Here is a 25,058-nt window from a genome sequence, read left to right as displayed (position 1 = left end):
TGTCTTTTTGAGACAGGGTCTCCCTGTAGCCCCAGCTGTCCTGGAACTCACTATGTAGACCAGGCTGGCCTCGAACTCACAAAGATCCTCCTGCCTCTGCCTCCCAAGTGCTGGGATTAAAGGCGTGCGCCACCACGCCAGGCACGTCTCTATGCATTTCTGCATGTGGATCCTGCAGCAGGAGGCAGTTGTCTGGACCATGTGTGCCCCCAGCTTGACTGGCAAGATTGGCATCCTGGTTGGCATGTGCCCTCTAGCGCCAAAGGTAAACCCATTAGCAGGTCTAGAGTCCATAGGCCTGCAGGAGGAGGGGAGGTTGCCAGACGCATAGAAGGAGTGTCTCTAGGCATGCGCATGCATCCACACATGCAAGAACTTCGATGCTGCACCACGACACGCAGACCCCAGCCATGGTGTCACACAGTGTTGATAGGTGCTCCAGATCCTGCTCACTCACACCCCACTAGCAGGGCCTCTTGCCAGTGTAGACCTTGTGGTGCTAAGGATTGAAGGTGCCGCCCACCATGGGGACCTTCCCTGGTCCTTTGGCGGATGACGGCGCTGGTGTCTACTGAGACGGGCAAGTAGGCCCAGTGTCCACCCTTTTGTATATTCAAGTTGCTGCTAGGCTTCACCTACAGGCATCCTCAGGCGCTCCCTCTGGTCCGTGTCTTGCCTAAAGCCCCATAGTTTTAGGCCCTTGACAAGCATGACCTACGATTCGGGGCAGGTGGAGGGCTGCTCACCCCCATGTGCCCGCGGCAGACGTCCAGCTGAGAAGCTCTTTCCATTGTTGAGTGGTGTGGCTGGATCTTGAGGCAGCTAAGGAAAACCTAGGGGCCTCACCTTGACGGGTGGTCGGCTCACCTCCCCTTCCCTTGGGGTATCGTCCTGGGTGCCCTCTGGGCCTTGCTCCCACCCACCGGAGCTCTGGGGTCCAGCACTGAACTAGGCCGAGCGTTTGTCCGGAGGCCCCTCCTGGGAAGAAGCCTTCTGAGGGGCTCAGTTTTCAAGCCTTTCTCCTGCAGGGCTCTCCTTGTCAGTCTCACTCCGGAATCCTGCAGGGAGAAAAGAAAATCCAGGTAAATGCCTTCCTCCTCACCCTGTACCAGGCCAGGAAGACCATGCCCTGGGCGTTCTAAATGGGACAACTTGGTAGAAGGTATTTTTCAAACAGCTACATTCTGTATTTTTGTATATGTGCATGTTTGTGTGTGCAGGTGCACTTAAAGCCAGAGGGCACCCTTGGTTGTCTTAATTGTTTTCCGCCTTCTTTTTTGAAACAGGGTTTCTTGCTGAACTGGAGCCCACAGACTAGGACCTGAGTTCAGTTCCCAGCACCCACATCAGGTGGCTCACAACCTCCTGTAACTCTAGCCCCAGCTTCTGGTCTCTGAAGGTACCTGCACTCATGTGCATAACCCACACACAGACAACTACAAACACATAATTTAAAATAATTAAAAATAGGGGCTGGAGAGATGAGTGAGTGGTAAAGAGCCCTGGCTGCTCTTATAGAGGACCTGGGTTCGGTTCCCAGCACCCACATAGCAGCTAACAACCACTGTAAACCCAGTTCCAGGGAATCTGATGCCCTCTTCTGGCCTTCATAGGTACTGCACACATGGGCACATTTACATACATGCAGGCAAAACACTCATAAAATATAAAGTAAAAATAATCTTTTAAAAAATAAATGAAAAAATGAAAAAAAATCTATGAAAAATGTCAGAGAACAGGCTGGGCATGGCAGCACACACCTTTAATCCCACTCTTGGGAAGCAGAGGCAGGAGGATATCTTTGAGTTTGGGGTCAGTCTGGTCTACATAGCAAGTTCTAGGACAGCCAGGGAGACATAATGAGACCCTGTCTCAAAAAAAAAAAAATTCAGAGAAGAAAAATCTAGAGGAAAATACATCTGTGACAACAGCCAGAGAGTGCAGGTTGGGCAGCTGGAATGAGGTGGTCTACCTGGCTTAGGCTGCACTGCACACCTCCTGGGTGTGTCATTCATTTCCGGAAAAACACAGATCTGGGTATTTATTACAACAATTTTATAACAGACAATAGCAAAATTGTTTTAAATAAAGGGCACTTTTTTCCAATTCACACAGAGTGGCTAAGGATTTATATACCTGGCTGGGGATGCTAGCTCAGTGGTAGAATACTTGCCTAGCTTGTGTGAGGACCTGGGTTTTGATCCTCAGTTCTGAAAAAAAATATTATAGGTACATACACACCAACTTGAAACTGACTGAAGTCTCTGGAGCTTGTATCACACTTTCTGTTCCTTTTAAAAAATATTTTGTTTATTATTTTTATTTTATGTGTATGAGTGTATCACTTGCATGTGTGTAAGTGCACCTGGTCATGTGTCATGTAATGCCCAAGGAAGTCAGAAGAGGGCATTGGATTCCCCTGGAATTGTAGTTACGGATGGTTGTTAGTTGCCATGGGGGTCCTGGGAATTGAACCTGGGTCCCCTGCAAGAACAGCCAGTGCTCCTAACTACTGAGCCATCTCTCCAGCCCCTCTGTTCCTTTTATGAGACAAGGTCTCACTATGTAATCCTGGCTAGCTTGACACTCTCTATGTAGACCAGGCTGGCCTTGAACTCACAGAGCCTGCCTTTGCTTCCTGAGTGCTGGGATTAAAGACTTTTTTTCATATTTTTTTCTTTTGTGCTAGGTTGGGACCTAAGAAACCTGTGGCAAAGAGGTCTCTTGAGGTCTGAAGCAAGAGAGATTTCTTGGTGTGCCAGGCAGAACTCTGAAGATGCCCCAAACAAAGATTCCTGTCCTTCTCAAACAAAGTTATGAATCTAGGTATTACTGTGAAAGATCTTTGCAAATGTAATTAAAGTTCCACATGAGTTGACATTAAAATACAGAGATTCATCTCCCAGCTGGCCAGCTTACATCATGCTGGAAGGTGCTATGCAGACTTCTGGGGGAGAAAAGACATCAATGGTCTCACCCAGTGCTGGATCCTGCATGCTATTACACCGGCCTGCTGACAAGATGTGCCCTCTGGTGCTGTAGTGGTGTGACAGTTAGGGAGACAACCAACCACATTCTGCTTGGATATGAGGCCTGCTCCACAGGAGGGATTTCATGCCTGGTACTATGAACCTGGTCCAAAGCCCATGAGGGGAGATTTTAGGCCCTAATGGAGAACTTACTGTTACTGTTTTGCTAAATGGTCATGTTGCTAAGCTACTTTCTAAGTATTATGTTTATACCATAGATTTATGTTTCTCTCAGTTTTGGTCAGAGAAGCTTCTTTTTGCAGTGGGTAATGGCTAATGCAGAGACATAACTGGCCAAAGTGCTGAGTGTAAGTAATTATGAGTGCTCAGCTGTGTATGAATCATTTATATCAGCTTCTTCCCATCCAAGGCTCAGGGAACATCATGGAAGAAGGGGTGGAAAAATGTAAAAGCTCTCGGATGGGGAGGAAGTTGTGAGATGCTGACTTCTGGGCATTGCATGACTGTTGCACAACTCACATAGCTGTGGTTACCTGAAAAAAACCTGCACAAGATCAAGCTGGTCAAAATTCCAGCATATCTAGGGAAGGGGCTCTCAAGACCCCACCCTTGGTGGAGGACTACTGGCAGTTGATGGCTGTTGAGGGAGGGAGAGTCACTCTCCTTTGGGGACATGGCTACTGATAGGTTTGCCCACACCCCAGTATAGATGGCTCTACCTGTATGCACATATGGGCAACACCAACTGGACTCAGGGTTGTTAATTTTAAAAAATGATACCAGGTATGCTGGTACACACCTTTAATCCCAACACTTTGGAGGGAGGTGCAGGCAGATCTCTGTGAGCTATAGGCCAGCCTACTCTACATAGCGTTCTAGGCCATCCAGGGCTGTATAATGGGAACTTGTCTAAAAAAAAAATGCCAAACAGAGACAGAGGACACAAAATTGGGAGGGAGTCAGGTAGCCACTTGAAGGTAGCCATTTTTCTGAGAAGGATGAAGCAGATGGATCCCTTGAGCTCAGGATTTTGATGCCATCTTGGGCAACATAACAAGACCCTATCTCAAAATCCAACCAATCTGGGCTGGAGAGATGACTCAAGAGTTAAGAGCAATTACTGCACAACAGGAAACCCGAGTCCAGATCCCGGCATTCACACAAGCCAGACACCCAACACATCTCCACAACAGGAAACCCGAGTCCAGATCCCGGCATTCACACAAGCCAGACACCCAACTCATCTCCACAACAGGAAACCCGAGTCCAGATCCCGGCATTCACACAAGCCAGACACCCAACACATCTCCACAACAGGAAACCCGAGTCCAGATCCCGGCATTCACACAAGCCAGACACCCAACACATCTCCACAACAGGAAACCCGAGTCCAGATCCCGGCATTCACACAAGCCAGACACCCAACATATCTCCACAACAGGAAGACCCGAGTCCAGATCCCAGCATTCACACAAGCCAGACACCCAACACATCTCCACAACAGGAAACCCGAGTCCAGATCCCGGCATTCACCCAAGCCAGACACCCAACATATCTCCACAACAGGAAGCCCAGAGTCAAGATCCCAGAATTCGCACAAGCCAGACACCCAACACATCTCCACAACAGGAAGCCTGAGCTCAGATCCCGGCATTCACACAAGCCAGACACCCAACTCATCTCCACAACAGGAAACCCGAGTCCAGATCCCGGCATTCACCCAAGCCAGACACCCAACATATCTCCACAACAGGAAGCCCAGAGTCAAGATCCCAGAATTCGCACAAGCCAGACACCCAACACATCTCCACAACAGGAAGCCTGAGCTCAGATCCCGGCATTCACACAAGCCAGACACCCAACTCATCTCCACAACAGGAAACCCGAGTCCAGATCCCGGCATTCACCCAAGCCAGACACCCAACATATCTCCACAACAGGAAGCCCAGAGTCAAGATCCCAGAATTCGCACAAGCCAGACACCCAACACATCTCCACAACAGGAAGCCTGAGCTCAGATCCCGGCATTCACACAAGCCAGACACCCAACAAATCTCCACAACAGGAAGACCCGAGTTCAGATCCCGGCATTCACACAAGCCAGACACCCAACAAATCTCCACAACAGGACACCTGAGCTCAGATCCCAGCATTCACATAACAAGCCAGATATCCAACACACCTAACCACAGTTCAGAGGTGCAAGAGACAAAGGAGGCTCACTGGGGCCTGCTGGAGCCAGCCCAGCCAAGAAAACACAAGCCCCAGCCAGATTCAGGGAGAAACTCTACCTCAAAGGAACAGGCAGTGAGTGATAGAGGAGGATGCCCATTACCCTCTTCTGGATTCTGTGCCTGTACACAGGTGATGCATGTGCACTTATGTGTGCACGTGCACACAAATAAATATTTTTTAAAAACCCAACTAGGTCAGGCATGGTAGCGCACGCCTTTAATACCAGCACTTGGGAGGCAGAAGCAGGTGGATCTTGTGAGTTCAAGGACAGCCTGGTCTACATAGTGAGTGCCAGGACAGCTGGAGCTACAAGGAGCCCCTGTCTCAAAAAAAGACACACACACACAAAAACAAAAACAAAAACAAACAAACAAAAAAAACCAACATACATACATAGTTTTCTCCAGTTGAGAAGAGGAAACCAGAAACTCCAAGCACACAAGGCATTAGAACCACTGCTGGGCTGTGAAGGAGGGAGGCATGTAATAATAATGTGTGGGATCAAGAGAACTGCCCTTAGCTAGCAGACAAAGGCAGGAATATGCCTGTGAAGCACAGAATTCAGCCAACAAACTAAATGAGGTCAGAATACCCTTCCCCGGACCTCCAACTGGAGCCCGACTCAGCCAATGCCTTGACTTTGGCCCCAGAGACCCTGAGCTGAGAATCTAGTCAGTCGAGTCTGTGCTCTGACCTGGGAAACTGCGAAACAACAAACAGCTGTTATCTTAGGCTGCAAAGTGTGTGGCAGTTGCCCCCTTCTTTCTGAATTCTTCTACCGAACAGTGACATAGAAATTTGTAATTTTGTAATGAAGAGCCCTAAGCGTGCCTCCCCCTTATGTAGTATACCTCTTTTGAATGGTAAAATTTTACATTTTCTTTTTAAAGAACTTTTTATTGATTCCAGAATTTCATACAATGTATTTTGATCACATTCAGATGCCCCCCCTCAAGTCCTAACCCATTCAGTATAGTCCTCCCCAAACATAAATAATAAATAGTAAATAATTTTGTAAATTCTTTATAAATTTATACATAATAAAGATTTTGGAATAAACCTAACCAAGTCAGTGAAGGACTTGTTTGTTCTGAGACAGGACCTCGCTTTGGACCTCCGGCCAACTTGGAACTCAGAGACCTGCCTGGCTCTGCCTGCAGTGCTGGGATTAAAGGCTGGCACCACCACACCTGGCTTGTGGCAGGAAGAAAAAACAAATGCACTTTGTTCCATGAGGAGAGCACATCTGCCACAGTCCTGTGGTTTCCTTTTATGCAGAAGGAAGCCCAAAGGTGAAAGACTCCTAACCTTTTCCTGACTTACTTAAGAAACAATGGAGCCATTTAGGAAGAATAAATGATGTATTATGTGCTGTTCATTCCCCCATTATTCTCCCTAAAGAGGGAACCTGTGAAGTGAAGGGTAGAAAATTCTCTTCTATTTTCTCCAAGTTCCAATTTTTACTGAGGAGGCCTATGTGGCCTATGAAAATCAGATGAGTAAGTCATTAACTCTGTAACATGGTCCAGAACTCAAGAAGAGGGGTGATTAATGGGTGCCTTCCCCCTTCCCCCTCAAATGCCAAACAAATAACAAAACTCTCTTACCACAAGCAGCCCTGAAAGAGCCTACACACTCCACTCACATTTTTAAAAATTTTATTTATTTTTTTATTTTATGTGTATGTGTGTATTGCCTGCATGTAGGTAGGTGCACCCATGTCATGCAATGCCCTGGGAGGTCAGAAGAGGCTGTCGGATGCCCTGGGACTGGAGTTATGGATAGTTATTAGCTGCTGTGTGGGTGCTGAGATTCGAACCCAGGTCTTCTGCAAGAACAACCAGTGTTCTTAACCACTGAGCCATCTCTCCAGCCCCTCCACTCACTTTTGAAGACAGGGAAGGGAGCTATTCTTGCAGGCTGACTAAAGAAAACCATTCTTTACCCTTCCCAGGTCCTGTAAGTCAGACTTCTCTTCGTGCTTTAGCAATAGAAAAAAAATGTGTTCAGATTTATCCAACATGTTCTGTCAGGTCCTGAATTGAAGCCTCCCTTCAAATGCAGATGTTGAAGTCTTAACTCCTAGTGAGTTCCAGAAAGTGATCACATCTGAATACAGTCTTTAAAGAGATAACTGAATGAAAAAAGAGATCATTAGAGCAGGCTCTAATCCATCATAACTAATGAAATCTGGGTACAGCACACACCAGGGAAGACCATGTGAAGATAGAACAGCCATCCACAGGACAAGGGACCTCAGATGGAGCCAGTCCAGCCAAGACTCTGTCTCAGATGTCCAGCACCATGACAAAGTTTCTGCCATGTAAACCATCAAACCCCTGACAGTCACCACAGCCCTGGCACACTAACACATTGGCCCACTGGGAATGACACAACTATCCTGAAACATTTGCCTGTGTTTCAAAGAACTTCATCTCTTGTTCTGGCTGCCAAGAAGCAGTAAAATCAGGAAAAAAGTCAGGGCTCAAGAGACGGCTCAGCAGGAAAAGGCTCTTACAGCCAAACATGAGGACCTGAGTTTGATTCCTGGAACCCACAAGGTAAATGGAAAGAACCGACTCCTATAAGTTGTCCTCTGACCTCCACACAATTGCATCACATACACACACACACACACACACACACACAATTTTTAAAAAGAAAAACAGACTGTAGTGGTTTTTGTCACAACAAAATTCTTGAGAAAAACACCTTTCACAAAAGAAAGATTTCTTTTGTCTCACAGTTTCAGAGGTTCCGCCCACAGTCAGCCATCTCCATTATATCCGAACTTGTGGTAAAGCCTAGAGTGTCATGGGAGAAGGTGATGGAGCAGAGATGCTGATCTCATGGTGGCCAGGAAACAAAGTGGGAGACAGGAAGGGGCCAGAGAAAAGACAGCCTTTGAAGGCACAGTCCTAGGGACCTAGTCCTCGAGCTAGACCCCACATCCTACGTTTCTACCATTTCCCAAAATAGCACAACCAATGAGGGGCCAAACCTCGAGCACATGAGCTGGGACATTTCATATATAAACTGTAACAGCCCATCTAAATGATGTAGAAAGAATACTTGTAGTTTGGATGTAGGACACCCCCACAGTTCAAGTGTGTAAACACTTGGTCCCCCAGCCAGTGGTACTGTTTTGGGAGGCTGTGGAACCTCTGGGACATGGAGCCTGGCTGTCTGTCACAGGCCTCGAAGGTCAGGCCTTAAAGGATATCCTGCCTCCAGTTACAGTCTAGCTCTGCTTTCCTGATCTGCTGAGATGTGAAAAGCCTTTGCTCCATGTTCCTGCTGACATGACTTTGGCCATGCCCTCCCCAACACGATGGACTAAACCAGAGCTGGAATAACTCATTCCTTAAGCTGTCACAGTTTCTGTCAGGTACTCTGTTACAGCAGTGAACATTCAGCAAAGTAATTAGTACAAAGACCAAGTTCCAGCTGAAGTTACATTGAGGGCTATTAAAAAAAAGTTACCGGAACTCAGGCTTCATTGACACTACTCTTCCAATTCTATTCTTTCCAGTGTTTGGTCATCTAGCCAAACCATTAGCAGTTCTCCTTGAAACTTCGGCTCATTTCTCATATCAAGTACAGAAAATAAAGAGCTACAATTGCTGCTCAAGGTTGTCTACTGTGTTGAGTTTTCCTTCCTCACTGTTCAGGTTCATCAAGTGGGTTGCAATGCTAACAGCTTTCAGACATCAGATCGTAACATCTCATGCAAATTCATCTGTACATAGGCCTGAGTTTGTTTGATCCGATGAACTGGTCATAAAGAACACACCAGGGCATCAGAATTAACTAAGGGAGAAACAGTGCAGCAGAAGTTGTTGAAAGGGCGTGAGCCACCTGCTCATGTAGCAGCTTATACCTTCTGGACCTTTCCATGTGTGGTTTATATACCATTTCCATTTGATGATGGACTGCTGCTGTATACAACTAACCTTATGGCTGGACTGGTCCAGACAGCCCTCCATTTATGAGAAGCTCAAATCACATGGTCATTTGATATTCCTTGATTAGATGTTTACTCTCTATCAAGGTCTAGTAGCAATCAAAAACTGTTTCTTCAAAACAGAATAGTTGGGGCTGGAGAGATGGCTCAGTGGCTAAGAGCACTGGCTGCTCTTGTAGAGGACCCAGGTTCAATTCCTAGCACATACATGGTTGCTAACAACCGTCTGAAACTCCAGTTCCAGGGGATCCAATGCCCTCTTCTGACCTCCTTGGGCATTGCACGACACAGGTGCACTTACACACATGCAGGCAATATAAGCACACACATAAAATAAAAATAATAAATAAAATACTTTTTTTTAAAACCCAGAATAGTTGTCACAACAAGTGTGGTGGCACATATCTTTCATGCCAGAAATTAAGGAGGCAAAGGCAGGTGAATCTCTGTGAATTGAGGCCAGCCTGGTCTACATAGTGAGTTCCAGGCCAGTTGGGGCTACAGGGAGATCCTATCTCAAAAAAAAAAAAAAAAAGTTGTCAACAAACATGGCCTTGATTTATTTTTAATTCTTTAAATAGTTGGGTGTGGTAGTACACACCTTTAATCCTAGCCCTCAGGAAGCAGGGGCAAGCGGGTTTTCTATGAGTTGGAGGTCAGCCTGATCTACATAGTGAGTTCCAATTTAGGCAGGACTGCATAGTAAGACCCCGTCTCAAAAAAAAAAAAGAAGTCCTCTGAACCTAGGTCTCCTGCTGGTGCTTGCTAGAGGTGCCCCACAACACTACCCACCATTTACCATGGACACGTTGAGTGTCCGTTGATTGGCTGGATCATAAGTGCCAAGTGCAGTGCAACATGAATAGCTTACAGCTTGGGTTTGCAGTGGGGCAGATTCTGTCAAGTTGTCTTTTACTGTGGAGGAGCTACCTTTACGTATTCTAAGCCACTCAGTCTACAGAAAGAAACTTTCACTGAGTACAAGCCCTGAAGTTTGGAGGAGATGGTAGAAAGGAAACAGGGTCTCGGCCTACAGCCTAGGCTGGCCTGGAACTCACGTTTGTAGCAATGCTTCTGTCTCAGCCTCCTGAATGCTGGGATTATAGATGCTAGCCACCATGTCTAGAAGGCCCTGAAACTTACCATTCTACTTTGTATATGTCTTATTAAGGTGATTAAAGTACGTGTTACTTTGTTTATCAGATCCAATGTCCGTATAGTGAATCACAGTGGATCAGAAATCTCTATGGGCTTGGTGGTACACCTTTAATCCCAACACTCAGGAGGCAGAGGCAGCCTGGTGAAGGTTTTCCCAGCCCTGCCCTCTCACTGAGTGTGCATGGCCATTGCTTGATCTCTGTACTGACACATCTTTCTATAGTGTTTGACCCCTTCCAATAGGGCTCCGAAAGATATGCAGGTATTCCCCAGGCAGAAAGCCAGTCTAGTTTTGCTGGAATATGGGCCGAGCTCTCCAGGGCTAGGCTCCTTGCTGTATTTCATGGTTCCAGAAGTGCTCACTGACCAGCAGCTTCACCTGACACTCCAGAAGACAAATCTTAGGAAGTTTCACTGGTGAGGTGCATCAGTGGCGTCTTTGTCAAGCTTTTTCAAATTGAGCCTGGATTTTAGGTCTGCTGGGAGGACCCTTTCTTAATGCTCTCAGCTTTGGGGATAGCAGCCAATCTTTATATCTGAACCTTTGTACTCTCTAGACTTGTCTTTAGCCCTCTATAGTCAATTCCCTGCATTAAAGTCCCTTATTAATAACTCTTTGTTTGTTTGAGACAAGGTCTTACTAAATTGCCCAGGCTAGCCTTGAACTTGTGACCCTCCTGCCTGAGCTTCCCAAGTGGTGGGATTACAGGTATGAGCCATGCTACTCAGCAACAATTCTGTACGTGAAACAAATCTATAGCTCTCTGGTTGTAGCTGCTGTTTCCTAGTTGAAGTCTGACTATTATAATTGGTACTAGGAATGGTCTCAGGAAGGCTTGAAAAGAAGAGATCTGGGAGATTAGTTTGGTCACACTTGGGCTTGAGCACAGTGCTGAACTCTTTGCCAGAAGAAAAGTGAATGCTAGTGAGCTCAGTGCACCCTGGGATCACGGCTGATCACGCTGTGGCCTATATGGCTATGAAGTGCCAAAGGAAGCAGGGACGTTGGGAACCCAAATCATTGCTACCCATGACTGCCAAGGCAGGTTCTGTCTGGTACGCCAAGTGATGGCAGAGAAAAAAGGACGAGCTTGGGTCTGTCAGCTCAAAGCTCAGGTCACAATCTAGGAACTACAGTGCTTCAGCAACAGGCCTAAAACAATGTTTTGAGTTTATAGACCCTAGGCTGATACTACTGAAAGGCAAGCACAAAATTTAATTGTATGATTTGCTGAATTACAATATCAGTGGAATTCAGTCTTAACAGATTTATTGTGGAAAAAATAAGGAATTAACCAAGAAGGAATTGATCTAGAAATTTGAAACAATGTACTTGGTTGCACCTGGGGGTGACAGCTAGTCTTGATCTACTAAGTCATTCTGAGTCTTTCTTGTGAGTGGTAGTTACCTACTCTTCAGGCTCAGAGAGACTAAGTTTTCTCTGTGGAAGTTCTGTGATATTGATATCTAAGCCAATGCCTTGAAAGTAGATGCTCACCCCCTCAAAAGCCATGAAAACTGCCAGGCCTGATGGGCATACCTGTAATCCAGGCATTGAGGAGGCAAGAGGCTGAGGCAGGAGGTTGTAAAGTTGGAGGCCAGCTTGTGCTACACAGAGAGACATTGTCTAAAACAAAACAAACAAAAACACCCACACTACTCTAGTGCACTAGGGTCAAATCTTAGCATGTATCAGGAGTGTAAGGGACAGGTACACACTATAGCCCAGGAGAAAACAGCTTACACACTAAAAAAATTATAAGATGTTGGCAACATGTTGGCAGAAACACAGGGAGTATGAAAAATGAATTTTATTTTTGTTGTTTTTTGTTTTGTTTATTCCTTGTTTTAAGACAGGGTCTTGTTGTGTTGCCCAAGCTGACCTTGAATTTGAAATCCTCCTGCCTCACCTTCTGAGTGTGGAGACTGTAAGTTGTGCTACCATGCCCAACTGAAAAAAAATGGATTCTAAGGGCAGTAATATTCCGCCCAACAAGCGAGACTATTAACATGAGATAGTGCTGAGTTCATTGTCAGGAATTCTATTACTAAAGATTCCAGATTCTCTGTATTTGTGTATCTGAAATTGGCTCTGAAAGGCTATTTGGTTGGTTGACTGAAACTTGGACTTAATGGTAGCCTGCAGTTAGTGAACTGAGATGCTAAAGCTTTGATGGCATCACATGGACCAGTGATCCAAAGGCTGGGTTTATCTGTGAGAGGATACAGGAAATATCCTCTTTAAGACACTGAAGGAAGCACTTTCATCTTTGGCAATCTCTCTGGTTACCATTGTTTGCTAGGGAAGATACCACTGAGATGAACTCCTTGATCTCAGGGTATTCAGGGGATTGAAGCGGACATGTAAACTCCAAAGGCAGCAGAGACTACAAGGCAATTTGACTTCTCACCTGGCAGAGGCCTTTTGTACGTCTGTCTGTCTATATGCATTTGTGTCTTTCTCAATTGTTCTCCATCTTATTTTTTGAAATAGGGCCTCTCACTGAACCTGAAGCTCTCACTGAACCTGAAGCTCACTGATGGACTAGACCAACTGGCCAGCAAGCCCCAGGGAACCTCCTATTTCTCTTTCCAGCACAGGAATTATGGGCACATGTTGCCATGCTTGGCTTTTTATGTGGGTGCTAGGGGTCTGATCTCAGGCCCTCACACCTGTGCAGCAAGCACTTTACCCACTGAGCCATCTCCCTGGCCATGCCTTGCAAACGTCTCAGTCAGTGGTCAGTGTCCTTGAACCTGAAATAAACTCCAGGGCTGCTTGATCAATTTCCTACTTTTCTAATTATTCTGCGTACTTTTAAAAGTCAGGTATGAGCTGGGCATGTGTGGTGGTACACACCTTTAATCCTAGCACTCAGGAGGCAGAGACAGGCTAATCTCTTTGAGTTCAAGGCCAGCCTGGTCTACGTAGTGAGTTCCAGGCCAGCTGGAGCTACAAAGGAACTCTGTCTCAAAAAAGACCAAAAAAAAAAAAAAAAGTCAGGTACGGAGTCTTCAATAATTATTCCGGAACTGCCTATTTCTCCCTTCAGTTCAGTCAGTATCTGCTTCCTGTGCTTAGGGCATGGTTGTCAGGGTCATCTCTATTCTGTCTTCCTGATGGACTGACTCTTGTATCATAAAATCTCCTTTATTTATAGTAACAATTTTGGTGTTAAATGCTGTTTTGTCTGATATTCGTATAGCCACTCCATATTTGTCATTGTTATTTTTGTTATTTTGTCATTGTGTCTTATTTCACTGTTTTTGTGTGTGGTTGGTTGGTTTGTTTAGGTGTGGTCTCACTATGTAGGCTGGGCTGGCCTCCAACCCAGTATCCTGTCTCTGTTCCCAAATCCTGGGAGTACAAGTATGCTCCACCATCCTGGTTTATCTTACCTTTTGGCATCTTTAAGTACATATACAGAAAATTGTTACGTTTGTGTGTATATATGTTTGTATGTGTGTAGGTGTCAGAGGTCAACATCATCGTGTGTCTTCCTCAATCATTCTCCACCTTATTTTCTGAGACAGGGTCGCTCACTGAACCTGGAGCTTGGATTCCATTCGGGAAGAGCTATCTAGCAGGCCCCAGGAATCCCTCTGTTTCTGCCTCTCCCAGGGATTACAGGTGCACACCACTGTACCCAGGTTCCCTGCTTCCCCTTATAGGTTCTAGGGGATCTAACTCTGGTCTTTATGTTTGTATAGCAAGCACTTTACCAACTGAGCAATATCTCTAGCCCCAGCTGAATCATTTTTTAAAAATCTTGACTGGGAGGTAAAGACAGGAGAATTAGGAGTTCAAGGTCAGCCTCAGTTACATTAGTGAGTTTCAGACGGCTGAGTTACATGAAACTGTCTTAAAAACAAAAGAAATCCAGGGCTGGAGAAATGCTCAGTGGTTAAGAGCACTGACCGCTCTTGAGAGGACCCAGGTGTGATTCCCAGTACCCACATAGCAGCTAACAATCATCAGTAACTCCAGTTCCAGGGGATCAGATGCCTCCTTCTGACCTCTGCAGGAATTGCACAACCCTGGTGCATGTACATACATGCATGCAATACACTCAGACAGATAAAATAAAAATAATAAATAAGGGCTGGAGAGATGGCACAGCGGTTAAGAGCACTGACTGCTCTTGCAGAGGACCCAGGTTTGATTCCCAGCAGCCACATGGCAGCTACAAACCATCCTTAACTGCAGTTCCAGGGGAATCTGAAGCCCTCTTCTAACCACAGCATTGCATGACATGGGTGCATTCACATGCAGGCAATACATTCATACACATGAAAATAAAAATAATAAATAATTAAAAAATAATAATAAAATAATAAATAAAATTTTTTAAAAAACAAACAAATCTAGAAAATCAAGCACATGAGTACTGCAAGCACAGGAGTCCCCCTTATCTGTGGAGAATGCATTGTAAGGCTCCACAGTACCGTCTGAACCTGCAGATAGCGCCAAACCTTATATGTACTGTTTTTCCCTATACACTCACAAACATTCAGCAAAGCATAGTTTATAAATAAGGTGTACCAGGATATTAGCAATAACTAAGAATAAAATGGAAAAATATCTTTTTTGAGAATTTCATACATGCATATAAGGTGTTTTGATCAAATCCACACACACTCCCTCCCCTCCAACGCCTCTTATATCTTCCCATCACTTTTAACCCACAAATCTATTCTGCCAATCTTTTTCTTTCTCTTTCTTTCTTTCTTTCTTTCTTTCTTTCTTTCTTTCTTTCTTTCTTTCTTTCTTTCTTTCTTTCTTTCTTTCATTCTAATGCCATGAATGAATTGAACCCATAGCTTCACACAGGGTCAAAGGACTCATCATACTGTAGAGATACCTGTACACAAGTGATTCAAGCTCTCCTTCATCTGTGGATTGTAGCACCAATCTCTTACATATGAGTATATAAATTCTGATGTAACACCAGGAGCCAGGAAAATGGAAAGGATACACAGAGGTAAGGGAAAAGAAAGAAACTGAAAGGGGGATAGCAGGGAACAGATGTTACTGGGGGAGGTGGGAAAAGTGGGAGTGTTCAGCAGGGAGGAGAGGAGGGACATGCAAGGGGTCATGATGGGTGGAGGAGGGAAGCTAGGAGAGGGACAATGGTCAGAGGTAGGTGTTACTGGAGGGAGGGTGGGGATAATAGGGGCGCTGGGACTGGGGAGGGAGGAGGGAGGCTGGATGGGAGGAAAAAGAATCGAGTTGAATGAATCTTGGGGGGCTAGGAAACCTAGAGAGAAATGTGATGCCCTCAAAACCCCATGAGAAATGGCCATACAGTGTCTAAATGCTAGTGCATATGTATATCTGGGGGCTGCTTGGCAAGAAACAAAGTGCCAGACAGAAGAGACCTCCCTTTGAGTGGTTGCTGAGGGTGGCAGGAGACCCCAAAATAACACAGGCTATTGCCAGAGTTCTTGGTTATCTCCAAGAAGTAGTAGATAAGACCCTACTGCTAACAATCAATGGTCCAACCCAGACCTAAAGCGTAATAACCATAATGACCAGCATGGCAAACTACCTCTATCAGTACAATAGTGACACTGTTATCTGGTGTGTGTGTGGGTAATCAACAGCTATCTAATTGGACTTAAAACCTCAATGGACGTGAACTCATGGGTAGTACTATAAACTCAGCCAAAAACACATGGCAGGAGAAGACATAGATCCTAGAGAAAACCCTACCTCTTTCTACCTCATCAAAGAAGCTTCTTTTTGCAACAGACAGAGGCTACTGCAGAATTGCACAATTGGTCAGACACAGAGAATGTATGTCTGAGAGATGCCCAGTACTAGGCAGCACATCTACAGTTGAACCTCTACAACTAAGGCTCATGGAACATAGTGGAACAAGAGCTAGAAAGAAAACTAATGCATCTCTCAACCCTCAGCAGTAAAGCTGCCTTACACAGCAGAATGTGATGCACACAGAAGGCCACAACCGGCCAAGTGTAAGAGACTGCAGCATGTGTATCCTTGTAGAGGACTCCTATACTGAACCTCACCCACCCACGGCTCAGGGACCACTGTGGAAGAGGGGGCAGAAAGGTTCTAAGAGCCAGGGCTGGTTCAGGAACACAGGGAAGCAGAGGCTTTCGGACCACTGGAAGCTATTCACACGTGAATTTGTGGCAATGGTGGCATCAAGCACAGGACCCGTGCCAATTCAATTAAACAAGGGCCCAGTGGGGAGGAGAGAAATGGGTATCAGATGGCACTAGACTGAGAATTACTGGAGACTGATTGCTGCTGAGTGAGGGAGAGTATGCCTTACATACGATCTCTATTTGGGCTGACTAGACTCCAGTGGACAAATTTACACTGAGAGACATCTGGGTACAAATGCTTGACTGGATAGGACTTAACATGTATGGAGGAATACATGAGGTCTGGTGGAGGGATGGGAGAAGTATGGATGGTGGGGTGTGTGTGTGCATCTAAATTTGGCTAAGAACTGTTATATAAAATTACAAAAGCTCAATAAAAAATAATAAAATAATTTTTTAAAAAGGCAGGGTCTCCCTATGTGGCCCTGGGTGGCCTGGAACTTGCTATATAGACCACACTGCCAGAGATCCACCTGCCTTTGCCTCCTGAATGCTGTGATCGTGTGTGTGTGTGGGATTGTATGTGTGTGTGATCATGCCCAGCTCCCACTGTCTTTTTAAAATTAATTTGTTTATTTTTTATATGTATGAGTGTTTTGCCTGGGTGTAAGTGCATTTATTTTTATTTTATGTGTACAATGCAATCATGTCACTTAATGCCCACTGAGGCCAGAAGAGGTTGTCAGAACCCCTGAAACTGAAGTTACAGACCGTTGTTAACCACCATGTGGGTACTGGGAACTGAAACCAGGTTATCTGCAAAAACAGCCAGTGCTCTTAACTGCTGAGCCATCTCTCCAGCCCCCCCGCCCCCCGCCACTTTTAACAGCAAGCAGGTTTATGGAAATGCACTCACAAGGGATACAAACAGACCATTCAAAGGAGGAGTGCCTGGAATGTTTAGTTCTTCACATTCCATCTCATTACTAGTAAGATCTGGTTTCCACCACATGCTATTTGTCATAGATATATGCTTTCTATTTGACAGTCCTATAATCCTTCATTATTGCCTTATCTTTAAAATATTTTCTACTATTTCATTATAATTTCCTTGTATTCTTTTTTTTTTTCCAAAACACTATTTCATATAACACAAGGTGTCTTCAAACTCCCTGTGTAGCTGAGGCAGGTCTTAAACTGCTGGACTTCCTGCCTTTACCTCCTGAGTGCTGGGACAACAGGCATTGGCCACCATGTCTGGCTTTTTACTCAATTCTTTTAAGGTTTTTTTTTTTTTTTTTTAAGTGCAGGAGTATCCTTTTGAAGAAAAGTTTATTATTCTGTTTGTACATGATGTGTGTGTATGGGCATATGTGTGCCACAGTGTGTGTGTGTGTGTGTGTGTGTGTGTGTGTAAGTCAAAGGACAATTTTGTGGAGTTGGTTTTCTCCTTCCACCTTTACATGGGTTCCAGGACTGAATTCAGGTTGTCAGGCTTTTATGGCAAGCATTTTGTCTGCTGAGCTGTCTCATAGCCTGAGTTCTTTTCTTTTTCTTTTTTCTAAAGATTTATTTTTATTTTCAATTATGTATGTGTGTGTTGTCTCTCTGTGTGTATATGCACGTGAGTGCAGGTAACTCTGGAGGCCAGAAAGTGGGAGGTTGTTGGATCCCCTGAAGCTGAAGTTATAGGAGGTTGTGAGCTGCCAGATGTGGGTGCTGGGAAATGAACTTGGGTCCTTTGGAAGAACAGCAAGTGCTCTTAACTGCTGAGTCATCTTTCCAGTCCCAAGTTTTCTTTTTTAAAAAATAATTACTTGGGGATAGAAAGATGGCTCAGTGGTTAAGAACACTGGTTGTTTTTGCAGAAGACCCAGGTTCGAAAGGAACCCACATGGCAGCTAACAACTGTCCATAACTCCAGTCCCAGGGGATCTGACAACCTCTTTTGTCCTCTAACAGGCATTGCATGACACGGGTGCACTTACCTACATGCAGGCAATACATGAATATACATAAAATAAAAATAATAAAAAACCCCAGTGTGGTGGTGCACGCCTTTAATCCCAGCAACTTGGGAGGCAGAGGCAGGCAGATCTCTGTGAGTTCAAGGCCAGCCTGGTCTACATAGTGAGTTCCAGGACAGCTGGGGCTTCAGGGAGACCCTGTCTCAAAAAGACTGAAAAAAAAAAAAATAAATTAAAAAAATACTTATAGCTGGGCATGGTGGCACATGCCTTTAGTCCCAGCACTCCAGGACGCAGAGGCAGGCGGATCCCTGTGAGTTCAGGGCCAGCTTGGTCTACATAGTGAGTTCCGGGCCTGTTGGGGCTACAGGGAGACCCTGTCTCAAAAAGACCAAAGAAAAAATAGTGATTATTATCATTTCTTTTGTGAAGGGTGTGCATGTCACGATGCACGCGGAGGTCAGAGGACAACTTGCAGCAGTTGATTTTCTTCCACCTTGTGGGTCCCAGGGATCTAACTCAAGTCATCAGGCTTGGTGGCAAATGCCCTTATCCACTGAGGCATCTCACCTGCCCATGAGTTTTCTGTATTCTTTTTTTATGTGTATGAGTGTATTACCTGCATGTGTGTAAGTGGACCCATGTCATGCAATGCCCACAGCAGATGTCAGAAGAAGGTGGTAGATCTCCTGGAACTGGAGTTATGGATAGTTGGTTAGCCACCACCATCTCTCCAGCCTGAGTTATTTTCTTAATAGTTCTTCCATTTCATTACAGTTCACTTAAAGCATGCCCATTTCATTTCAGTGGGACATGAAAACTTTGCTCCTATATAACCGTTTCCTTTCTCCTCTTTTGCACTGTTATTATCTTAAATTTACATCTTTACATAGTGTAGGTCCACAAAGAGTTTCATAATGGCAGATGGTCCTCCTCTTAGGTTTCCACAAGACTTTCAGCTTTATGATGGTGCAAAGGGGTATATATTCAGTAGACGTTGTATTTTGAATTTTGATATTTTCCTTGCTAACGTCTCTTAACAGTACCCTCATGTGTTGGTCCAGCTCCCAGTCACCCATGTAATTACCAGGGTAAACAGCTGATACTCTGCATTGCACTGTATGTGTACATAACACTGTGATGTTATGTGTGCTGGACACATTAAACACAGGGCTTCAGATATAGCTGTAGTACAGCATTCCCCTTATGTGGCCCTTGGTTCCATCTCTAGCACTGCAGAAAAAATTAACAACGTGACAACTCTGAAAACCAGACTCCACTCTGCCCCAGGCTTTATTGCTCTTAAGTGACTTTCCTAGACTCATTCAATAAAGTCTGTATTCTTTGTTGTCTGGTTACTGGTCTGCTAAATTAGTCTAGAGATAAGCTAATAATTAGACAAAGATTTCCTGAATTATGTTCAATTAGTAACTCTCCTTCTTAGCTTTTTCTGAGTCGTCTACGTGTGCATACATGTGCATGTGTGTGTGTGTGTGTGTGTGTGTGTGTTAAGAGTCGTGTGTCATGTTTGTAACACCTAGTCTCCACTTCCTCCCTGCATAGAGCCTCAAGGTCAGCTGGATAGGAAAGGAGACTCAGGCCTTTCCTGGCATGTTCACAGGCTTATATGCTCTGGGTGGTTTTCTAGGAATTCCCAAGCATCTGCCAGTTTTTCAAAGCTCTCTATAGCAGTCAAGTCCCAGGGTCCCCCTTTTAAGCTTTTTGTCAGCCTCTACTCCCAACTGGTGTGACACGCACCCCCCTCCCGGGGCAGCTGTGATGTTGAACAGCTGCAAATTGCCATTGTTTTTTTTCAACAAATGCCCATGCTGTTAACTCAGGGAATGTTCCAATCATGTCAAATAAGATAAATTCTGAGAACTGGGGTTTTCAGTCACCAACAGGTCAATCCTGAGCCTTCCGGGGGCGGAGCTTCGGGAGAAAGTCACACCTGCCCTGCCTCCTCCAATAGCTGCTAGACTACAGGCTCTCAGAGGTGTGGTCCTGAGGCTCTTTACTGTCAAGGTAACTGCAGGCTTCTAGGAAGGAGAGAGATACCACCAAGGGGCTGGAGTATGCTAGAACATTTGCCTTAGCATACTGAAGCTCTGGGGTTTGATTCTCAACACCACAAAAACAAAACAAAAAGCCTACAAGCCTGAGTCTTTTACTAAGAAACAGCCACTTTTCTTGAAACAACAGGCCTGGAATCATGGCTTAAGTTTGGTTAATTTCCAGAGATCTGAAAATGCTGACTTTGATCATTTCCTTCAGTGTTCTCAATGCCTTTATGGAGAAGTAGACTGTTAGAGGTCCTACCTAATTCCACTATTCTGAAAGCGTTTCTGTCCTTCCATACTCTAGAAGAAATCTATATTGGAAGAGTGCTTGCCCAGCATGCACAAAGCTCTAGGTTTGATCCTAGGGTTATGCGTGGAGGTTCATGCCTTGTAATCCAGGCACTCAGGAGACTGGGGCAAGAAGATCTGAAGTTCAAGATCATGAGTAGTCATAGCCTCTCACTAGTCTCCAAGTACCACTAACCCAGGCCTCCTCGATTGAAAGTCCTCTTGAGAAAGGATCTGGAACCAGTGCCTCAAGTACTCATTATAAATGCCCCTCCAAGCTTTTCCCAAAGGGACCTTTGGCCTTTACTGGGAAGGCTGTGCAGTGGGGAAAATGAAATATGTAGACCTTTTGGGGATTACTAAATACTAGCTATAAATGCTAGTATTACACAGATGCTTATTCACAGAGAACAAAAATATCTCACTGATCTGACATTCAAAGCAGCAGCTTTCAGAGATGGGTGTTAGATGTAGTCTCAACTCCAGACCAACTCGGTGCATTCTGCTGGTCCACAGGTTCATTCTATGGCTCTTTCCTCAGTGCTTGAATTTTCAGAATAGGCATGCTTGGGAATTGGAGCAGTTGACAATTAAACACAGTAGGAAATTATATAATAAGTCAGAAATACAGAGCTGGGCATGGTGGCTTATATCTATAATCCCAACACTTGGGAGACTGAGGCAAGAGGATTACTATGGGTTCAAGGCCAGCCTGGGATACACAGCAAGTCTGAGACCAGTCTGAGTTGCAGTGTGAGAACTTGTCTAAAAAAAAAGAAGTTATGGATGCAAGAGAGAAATCATGTTATTAAGTGTGAATTTGGGAGTCCAACCCAGAAGATCTAACATATGAATAGGAGTCCCAGAAGAAAGTAATGGGTGGAGTGAGACATTCTCCTTTAAAGACTAAAAGGAGCCAGATGTGTTAGCAGATGCCTTTAGTCTTGGGAGGCAGAGGCAGGCGGATCTCTGTGAGATGGAGGCGAGCCTGGTCTACATATCGAGTGCCAGGCCAGCGGGGGCTACAAGAAGACCCTGTCTCAAAAATACCAAAAAAATTTAAAAACTAAAATTAAAAAAAAAAGGCTAAAGGGACTCACAGGAACAAAAAACATCTAGACATATCTTGACAAAATTCTGAATTAAAAAAGAAGTAAAAGAAAACTAACTTGGAAGCTTCTAGACAGAAAGACTTAGAAAGTAAGAGGAATTACATACTACGAACAGCCAATTGCAGTGCTCAGTTGGGGGACAAGAATCTATAGACTTGGAGGAAAGGAACTGAACCCAGAACCAAAGCCAGTTATACATCAGTCCCCAACCAGGGCAAAGGGAAGATGTTTTGTGTGCCTGTCACCCACCTGTCTTATCTGAGGAAGTCCCCAAGGAGAGTTCTCTTTATACTGGTTAAGATCTCAAATCCTTAACACTAGGGAGGCTGTGGCAGGAGGTTCTTGAAGCCAGCCTGGACTATACAGGGAGATGCTTGACTCAAAATGAAAACAAAAACAAAAGCAACAACAAAACCCTTTTTGATAATGTTAGAAGAAGATATCAAGTTACAAGGATGTGCAATGAATCTTTAACACATATAGTAAAATACTGATAATTTATCCTTTAAGTATAAGGTAGAGATGATTCTGCAAAAGTGATTGAGGAAAAATTCATTACAAATCAAACAAACAAAACACCTGTAAGCTTTCTCAATAGAACCCCAGGAGTAGGAAAGCATGGGAAAGCTACTTCCTGTAGCTGTCCCCTTCCAGGGAGCTGTGGAGGACAGAGCAACAGACATGTGTGAGGGGAAAGGGTTATCAGGATGTACTGTGACAGCAGTTTTAGGATAATTATGATTGTAAGGAAAGAAGACAAACACTAGTAGGTCAACAAAGGGAAAAGAGAGTGAATAGAAACTTGAACAGGTGGACAACAAACCTTTAAAAAGATAAAGAGGAAAAATATTAATGACACACACTTTTAATCCTAGTACTCAGAGGCAGAGGCAGGCAGATCTCTGTGAAATGGTGGCCAGTCTAGTCTATATAGTTAGTTCCAGGTCAGCTGGGACTACAAAAGGACTCTGACTCCAAAAAAAACAAAACAAGGGCTAGAGAACTGACTCAGCGGTTAAGCACACTGGCTGCTCTTGCAGAAGATATGGGCTTGGTTCCCAGCACGCACATGGTGGCTAACAACCATCTTATAACTCCCGTTCCAGGGGATCCAACGCCCTCTTCTGACCTCCTCGGGCATTGCACAACATGGCTGCACTTCCATACATGTAGGCAATGCACTCATACACATAAAAAAGAAAAAAAAGAAAGTTAAAGGGTAAATAGAGAACTGGGTATAGTGCCGGGCGTGGTGGCACATGCCTTTAGTCCCAGAGGCAGGCCAGCCTGGTCTATGTAGTGAGTTCTACTACAGCTGGGGTTACAGGAAGACCCTGTCTCAAAAAGGCCAAAAAAAAAAAGAGAACTTGGTATAGTTCAATGATGGCATGTCTAGCATGTGCAAGGCCCTGTGTTCAATCCCAAACACTGCAAATCAAAATGAACAAAAAAAAAATGAAAATAAATTGGAAAAATTTAAAGAATATTGGTTATTGCTCTAAGCATGAGTAGGACAGATGACCTTTTATAAGTTGGAGCTTGTCAGACTCTATTATTATTATGTTTTAGACTGTCTCATGTAGCTCAGGCTGGCCTCACGATGTAGCCAAGGATGACCTTGAACTTATGATCCTCCTGCCTCTATCTTCCAAGTGTTAGAATTACAGCATGCCTGGTATATGTGGTGCTGGGGATGGAACACAGGGTTTTGTGCATGAAAGGTAAGCACTGTATCAGCTGAACTCCATCCCCAGCCAGACTCTATTTTTAAATATTTTTTTATTTACTATTTTCATCTTTTATGTGTATGTGTGTATTGTCTGCATGTAGGCAAGTACACCCGTGTCGTGCAACACCCAAGGAGGTCAGAAGAGGCCGTCAGATCCCCGGGACTGGAGCCACGGACAGCTGTTAGCTGCCATGTGGGTGCTGGGATCTGAACCCGGGTCTTCTGCAAGAACAACCAGTGTTTTTTTAACTGCTGAGTCATCTCTCCAGCCCCCAGACTCTATTTTTAAAATCTAGCATTCTCTCTTTCTCTCCACATATACATATAATTTATATATACATTACATATATATACTTGTTTTATATATATATATAATTTATAAGAAGCACACATAAAAACAAACTGCTAAAAAAGCTTAAAATAGTTAGGGAGCTCAGTGGTGAGTACTTGCTTATCATGTGTAAGGCCCTGGGCTCTACTTTTATGTGTATGAGTGTTTGCCTGCATGTATGTATGTGCACCACATACATGCAGTGCCCACAGAGGCCAGCACTGCAAATACATAAATAGACAAAACATTTCAGGGAAAGAATATATTATATTCAGGTATGAAATTGTCAAATATAAAATTAATCAATAAAAATGTTATATGCCATAAAAATTTTCAGGCAAATGCAATCCAAAAACATAACTGAAGTGCAGACGTATCACTGAGATTCTGAAAATGTTTATTTCTTAGTTTGGGCAGTGCTTATAGGGATATTTATATTTGTAGTAAGCAGAATAATAGCCTTTGTCCTTGGTTCCTAAAATATCCCTACTCTAGTCCCTGGAGTTGGTGAAAATGTTACTTTACATGGCAAAGGAGTTTTGTAAGGTCACTGTGATGGGGAGATTAGCATGGACCTTTCAGGTGGCTCAGTGTAAACTAGTGAAATCAGAGAACTGTTTCTGATTGGGATCAGAAGAGATATGACTGCAAAAGGGTGATTCAAATGGCAGAAGGGGCCATTATATGCAAGTAAAAAGGTCAATGACAAATTCCCCTCATGGCCTCCAGATAGGAACACACACAGCCCTGACTATAGCAAGAGAGAACAGACTAATACTTGACTTCTTACCTACAGAACTGTAACATAATATATGTCTTATTTATTTGAGACAGGGTCTGCTATGAAGCTTAGGCTGGCCTTGAACTTCTGACCTTCCCACCTCAGTCTCCCGAGTGAGTACTGGGATTATAGGCATGCATTGTCACCCCTAGTTATCTGTGTTGTCTTTTTTTTCGGTCTCTTTGAGACAGGGTCTTCCTGTAGCCCCAGCTGACCTGGAACTCACTATGTAGACTAGGCTGGCCTTGAACTCACAGAGATCACCTGCCTCTGCTGGGATTAAAGGCGTGCGCCACCACGCCCGGCTTATTTCTTTATTTTTATGTATATATTTTGCCTATGTGTATGTAAGGCATCTGTGTAGTGCA

At 44.5% G+C, this 25,058-nt stretch overlaps 1 protein-coding gene across 1 annotated transcript in view; it reads right to left on the bottom strand.

Annotated features, from left to right (window-relative positions):
* Positions 1-77: 77 nt before the first annotated feature.
* The window catches only part of Bcl7c (BAF chromatin remodeling complex subunit BCL7C), a 43,508-nt gene continuing 18,527 nt past the window's right edge, over positions 78-25,058 (bottom strand). Inside the window, exon 6 of the mRNA XM_008823831.2 lies at positions 78-1,058. Within this exon, the coding sequence (XP_008822053.1) occupies positions 864-1,058 (195 nt within the window). The 3' untranslated portion in view covers positions 78-863. The remainder of the gene's footprint in view (positions 1,059-25,058) is intronic.

Source organism: Nannospalax galili, unplaced genomic scaffold, assembly GCF_000622305.1.
Source record: "Nannospalax galili isolate Female #2095 unplaced genomic scaffold, S.galili_v1.0 scaffold788, whole genome shotgun sequence".
In the NCBI taxonomy this organism is placed as follows: domain Eukaryota; kingdom Metazoa; phylum Chordata; class Mammalia; order Rodentia; family Spalacidae; genus Nannospalax; species Nannospalax galili.
The sequence above is the reverse complement of the archived record's forward strand: the minus strand, read 5'-3'. Positions and strand labels throughout refer to the sequence as shown.